This window comes from Chinchilla lanigera, unplaced genomic scaffold (assembly GCF_000276665.1).
Source record: "Chinchilla lanigera isolate Chin_1 unplaced genomic scaffold, ChiLan1.0 scaffold00158, whole genome shotgun sequence".
Classification (NCBI taxonomy): Eukaryota; Metazoa; Chordata; class Mammalia; order Rodentia; family Chinchillidae; genus Chinchilla; species Chinchilla lanigera.
This window is the reverse complement of record NW_004955559.1, coordinates 221,859-228,277: the sequence shown is the minus strand read 5'-3', so window position 1 is coordinate 228,277 and position 6,419 is coordinate 221,859. Positions and strand designations below refer to the sequence as shown.

General features: G+C 51.5%; 1 protein-coding gene across 1 annotated transcript in view; it reads right to left on the bottom strand.

Annotated features, from left to right (window-relative positions):
* The window catches only part of LOC102014954, a 74,723-nt gene extending 71,748 nt beyond the window's left edge, over positions 1-2,975 (bottom strand). Inside the window, exons 1-2 of the mRNA XM_013508942.1 lie at positions 2,912-2,975; positions 1,887-2,088 (exon numbers count right to left, since the gene is read on the bottom strand). Of these exons, the coding sequence (XP_013364396.1) occupies positions 1,887-2,088; positions 2,912-2,975 (266 nt within the window). The remainder of the gene's footprint in view (positions 1-1,886; positions 2,089-2,911) is intronic.
* Between the last annotated feature and the right edge of the window lie 3,444 nt (positions 2,976-6,419).

Here is a 6,419-nt window from a genome sequence, read left to right as displayed (position 1 = left end):
GGAGAAATTGGCCTCAATCATCTGGCTTCCTGGTTCATCCCATTGGTGAAATCTGTGCAGGCCCAGTCCGATGGTGTAGGACCTGAGGGCAGTGAAAGTCAGTACCATAGTAACAAATCCTTTCTTCAGGCCAAACTCCAGTGCAGGCCCACATCCCATACTAGCCTCTCCCCCAACTCATCCTCAATGTCAGTCCTTTTGGAGACCACTAGAAAGTGGCTCTGAGCAGGATTTAATATTAACCAATTCGCTTTCCACGTTTACTTGTGAGTTGTCTGAAGCTTAGGAACCCTGTCTGGGGATGGGCAGTGGACTCATAGTAAGTAAACCTCTATGAGTCACTGGTCACCTCTGAGGCTTGTATTGGCCTGTGAAGCTGTGACTCCTCAAAGGACAACATAAGGCCACAGCTGAGGACGTTTGGCTCCAACCGCAATTAACTACAAGGAGACTGCAGCTGCAGGCTCCACACTCCTGCAATAAACACCAACCTAAAAATAAGGTAGTTCTCCTGACTGACATAATTTATTACTTGGAAAATTCTCCCAAGGGCCTGCTAGATTCCCACATTTTCTTGAGTACCCTCCTCCTTTTTGAAAACTAAATAAATGTGGGCTGCCCAGAGAAGTCTTTTTTCCAAACCCAGAGAAGATCTAAGGTGTAAGGGAGTTAGACCCTCCTGGGGCCCTGAAACCATTTCAGTTGTCTCATTTATTTAAGCCCTCACTGTCCACTGGCTTGGGAGATTGCGGGCCTGATCAGCGTGCAATAACTAAGGGATTTTTTGCACAATAAGTTCAATCTCTATTCCCATTCCCATCCTGTAACACATGTAGACCCATCCCTGGTGCCAGCCCCTCACCCAATTCAAAAGCGTCCAAATCCCATCCTGATCCCCACTCCCAACTTCACCTTAGATCCTGACTATTAGGGTTGGAGTAAGAAAGGCATTGTTTAAGGTGTAAATTTAGGGAGCCACTAATGTAGAGAAACCAGGATGAAGAGTGTTTCAGTATAATATTTTTAAATTTAAAGTTAATGCAGAAAGTTCACTGTGCACAAAATATCAGAAATATAAAGGAAGACAGCATTTGAGATGCAACTCAGCCTAGCCCCACACCTGCAAGATTCTGTTTATTTCGAATGTGGATATTTTGATCATCACGGATGTTTGCATTGTATTACTTTGCTTAAAATAAGACATTGAGATATTTCTCCCAGTGGGTGAGCTTTTGCCTCATCTCTCCCCATACACCTCCCTGCAGCCACATGCCTACCTCGGTCCCCATCCACTTGGCTGTCTTCACCTGTCTCCCTCGCCTTGCCCCATGTCCCTTACCCCTGGTCACAAGAGGTCTCTTGCCCACACCACCTGGCTCCTAGAGGCTGAACTGAGATCCAAGCCTGCCTCTCTCAAGCCATCTCCTCCTCTGCACTTTCATACTTGCATCAACCCCAGGGTCCTGAGTGGATTCTCTTGCCACATGTGGGATCCAACAGACTCAGGAAAGAGATATGAATGTTCCTCCAGCCTGGGGAAGTGGTTCTCCCAGCCAGGTCTCCCCTTTGACTGTAGCTCTAGGCTTGCTCCAGGCCTAGTGTTTCAAAGTCTCATCCCCGGTCATGTCCAGCTTCTGGAGCTGGGGCTCACCCATTGTCCCAGGCCCTCTGCAGGGTTGGAACCGCACTCTGGGCCAAGACTCGCCCTCTCTCCTCAAACCCATCTTGGTCCCTGACCCTAACTGCAGTGCAAGGTCAGACTCTAAGCACTGCCCATAACGCCCCAACCAATAGAAGAACCCCCCCACACTCGGGCTGGGGAAGGAGTGTCCACCTGGGCTAGCTGCCCCCGCCCCCCACTGTCATCACTCTCTGCCCTCACTCACCTCCTCCAGCAGTGTGCAGCTGACAGCACCCACTGCTGATGCACCAGAACTCCAGAGCAGTACAAAGTGCCATTGTAGAACAGCGCCACTTGCCAGGGCTTCGAGTGTGGAATGCATTCATAGCCACCAGAGATGCATTTGCCGACCTGGTGCAGCCCATCTTGGAAATGACTGCTATTCTTTTTGGGAGGAATCTCTGCTTCTGCACACAGGATGAGCACACAGTGGAACCGCTGGCTGGGTGGGATCCGGTGGGATCCAGTAATTGATCAGGTAGGGGATGGGTGGGTCAGGATTAGGAAGGCACAGGTTATATCAGGAGGGAGAAGGTGGGGCAAGGTCTGAGGCTCCACCTTGGGGGCTCAAGCAGGACAGTTCCAAGGCCAGACTCCTCCTCTGAGCCTGAGACTTCACACTGTGCTCCACACCCCAGTAGCATAGACCCAGTGTCAGCACACATGCCCATTTCCCCAGGAGGGGCCTCTGTGTCAAGCACAGGACAGAGGCCACCTCGCCTCAGATTATGTGTGCTGGACACTGAGAGTAGACAGCTGGCCACAGAGCATAGTCCCTCAGGGAACACTGCCTGGGCTCCAGCCCTCTGCAGGGCCACCTTCTCCAGGGGCTCAGGAGCGGTGTCCTCCACAGGTAAGGAGGCAGCTGCCACACTCCTCTGCCAGCTGGGACAGAAGGCCCATGCACAGTGCTGTCCCCGTGCTAATTACAGCTAACATCTTGGCATTCGCCTATGGGCCAGAGTCTGGGGAAGATGTGTGTTTACAACGTATTATGTAACCTGCTTACAGATTACCATGGGAGGTGGGGAAACTGAGGCACAGAGACATCAGGGGCTCTGTCGAGGTAAGAAGTAGCAGAGCAGGGCTCTGAATCCAGTCCCTGCCTCCACCTCTCCACAAGCTGTGTTTCTACCCTGGTGCCATGCAGACCCCCAGGGGGCCTATGGGTGGGGCAGGAGGACATATTTTGGGTGCACACAGGCTTGAGTGCACCCTGAACTCAGATACCTGCAGCCGTGTGGATGATGCATCCCAGGACACAGAGCCAGAGGACTTCTGCTGTGGTCCCCATGTCAGCACCTGCGGGGGAGGAGACCCTGTGACTTTGCAACCTCCCCCATCATTCCAGGAGCAGTTAGACAGGACCCTGTCCAGCCTGGACTCTGAGACCCTTGCTGAGGAACTGTAACACAGGGCAGAGTTTGTCACCCTCTGTCTTGCTGATATTTATCCATGATCTGCGAGGGATGGACTCAGGACATCCCCAGGCTTGCAGTGCCACAGAGCCATCCTCCTGACCCCTGATGACTGGTGGCTGGTAGCCTTTGTGCATGATCCTGCCCTGTGTACTGCAGGGAGTTTTACACCCTGTTCCAGCTGCCTGCCCTTGCCTGTCCCCATAGGGACAACCAAAAGGCCCATTCTTCGTCCAGGTCCTGGGAGAAGACAGTGTGAGCTCTACCTGTGAGGATGGAGGAGGAAAGGAAACAGGAATGAGAGGCAGTTAGGGACAGAGATAAAGATAGAGACACCAAGACTGAGGCTGAACCCTGGAGCAGGGAAGATAGGGCCCAGGCACAGAAGTCTCAGGTCATGAAGCTGAAGGAGACTGAGATGGAAATCAAGGTGCTCTCAGCACAGTTTCAGGCGCAGCCTTGTGCCAGGCATCGCACTAACACGAGACACGCGGTGACTCACTGTCACAGCCATCTCAGGTGCCAGGTCCTGATATGATCCCCATTCCACGGAGGGTGCAGACACAGACAGGCTGAGTAACAAGTGGAGAGGGCACTAGAGTCTGTGCTCTTAAAACCTCCCTGGGACTGGGCACGGTGGCACCGCCTGTAATCCCAGTGCTCTGGAGGTAGGAGGATCTCAAAACCCTCCTGTGCACTGAGTCATAGAGATGGTCTAAGCCGGAGACAAGCGAAGGACACACACTGAGGGGGACAGAAACAAGAAAGAGCCGGGATCTCAAAGGGCGGGAAACGTAGAGCAAGGCTTGGGCTGAAAAAACGCAGACAGGGTCTTTCACCTGGCTTCAGCTCCTGCTATATCAGGGTATGGCCTCCTGCTTGCGGCTGGACTCTGTGTGCTGCTGCCTCTCAGCGCTTTCAAGGGTCTTGACAGTATTGGAATGGGGGCGGGCTGCCCTGGGGCTGCTGAAAGGTTACAGGTTGAAGGTTGAAACATCAGTTCCTGAAGGCTGAAAGATTAGAGTCCTGGGCGCAGCGCCCCTGCCTGTCCTGCTTCTAATCAGATCAGAGCACAGGAAGCAGGGCTCTGGGCCCTGATGAAGGAGGGGAGTGTAGGGTGGGACCCTGAAGGAAGTGACCGCTTCTGGCCGGTCTCTCAATCTCTCTGTCTCTCAGTTCTGATGCTTCCAATCCACTGCTCTTTGCTACTTTTACCCTCTTGTCTCATGGACTTTCTGCTTTGGATTCCTTGCTTTTGAAGCTCTTTCCTGTATATTAAATCTACATTAAATTAAGCAAATGTACATGAAATCGAGGCAATCTGTGTCTCTCTGTGTGTGTGTGTGTGTCCCTGATTGACTCCAGCATCTTCTTGCTGAGCTCCGTCCCAAAGCATCTTTTTTCTTTTTGCATCAAAGTCTTATTACGTTGACAAGTTGTGCATGCTGGGCTCAAACTTCAGAATCTCCTGCCTCAGTTTCCCAGAGAGCTGGGATTACAGGTGTGCGGCACCACACTCTGCATATTTTTCTCTCCTAGGCAGAACCAGGCCTGGTGCACACCCCCAGCTCCGGATCCAAGCCACATCAGATCCTTAATTCTTGAACCCACCCCAGATGGATTTGTACATGCCTTAGACTGTGAGCTAGCTTTTTATTTTGCCTGATGTCTCCCTGGGTCATCTTCTTTTTCCTCTAAAAAAAGTGAGCTATGATTTACATACAGTCACATCTGCTCTTCTAGGTGACAGTTCTACAAATTCTGACCTTTGTAGCATATGTAACACACACACAGCCATCAAGATGTGGTGTTTTACATCTCCCACACACTCTCCCTTGCCTCTTCAATCACTGGGTCCTGGCAACCATGGGCCTGTTTTCTGCCCCATCACTGGTCTTCTTGAGAATCATGGAAATGGGGTCTTACTGTGCAAGTCGGGGTGTGGTGCCCTTGAGACCCTCCCCGTGTGTGTACCATGCCGCATCTCCATTCCACATGAAGAGGTCTCCACGGTGTGGACAGACCTGTTTTCCCCTCCTGGTTTTTGTATCACTCGACCCGTTTGAACACTGCCAAAACTCTGATCTAAATAAACCTCTTGTCTTCACAAGTCACCCAGCCTTGGATATTTTATTACAGCATTGGAAGACAGACTAATACAAGGGTTCCTGATCCTACCTCCTTTCACCTGGGCTTCCCTGTGTGCCTGTGGATGGACATGTTGCTTCCACCTGACCGAGGTGTGTCACTGTGCCATAGGGGCCTTTGGCTGTCTGTCTTTTCCTTAGAGCATAGACTGCCACAGATGCCCTGCTGTGGGTCATTGTGTAGCACTGTATGTGTCCTCTCCGAGCAGAGGAGACCCTGGAGATAAAGGTCGGGAGCCGAGGCAGTGACCAGGTTCTTATCTGTCCAGGTGAATTTATGTGACGTGAATGACCCACCCCTCCACATGCTGGAGTAGTAGTGAAAAAATCACCACAAAATATCTTAATTAAAACTGCTAACAAGCTGCGTGTGGTGGCACACACCTGCAGCAGCAGTGCTCTGGGAGGCAGAGGCAGGTGGGTGCCAAGTTCGAGCTCAGCCCGGGCCACTTAGCAAGTTAGTGAGACCATGTCTACAAATGAAAAAAAATGAAGAGGACCAGCAGGGTCCATCAGTGCATGGGTCCTGAGTTCCGTTCCCAGTTTTACAAAAACAGAAACAAAGGAAAATACTATATGTATCAATGGGAAACAAAAATCAATGCCTCACAATAAATGTAGTCATTATGTCCTGAAAACTTGCACTAATAAACACAAAAATTGAGAAAAATTAAAAGAAGACAGAGCTGGAGCTGACTTGTTACATAACATAGGAAAACGTTTTGCTTCACCTATGCTGTCAGCACTCAGTGTTCCATGGCTAAATGTGCAAGTGTGCAGGGCTCCCAGCGGCAGCCACATCTTGCATACCCGCTGAGCCCCTCAGGTCCATTCAGCTCAACTCAGCCCCAGCTCAGTGCAGAGTTGGAAGTGGAGCGCGCTGTGAAGGCTGTGACCCAGGTCCCGCAGGCTGAGGGCTCAGGGCCCCAACACCGGCCCAGCCTGGCAGGCCAATCACAAGCCCCCATTGTCACCTGCCCTTCTGACCCACCAGCCATAAATCTGCTTCTGCATCCCAGGCCCAGGCATCTGTTAGCCTGGTTCACAGAACTTGAGGAGACCCTGACACTTTCTGGTGTATTATTTAATAAAGGGCAGGTGAAAGGGTACAGCTGAGAGCACAGTCATGAGGTCAAGGGTGGGGCCAGGAGGGTAACTGCACAGGGTATGGCT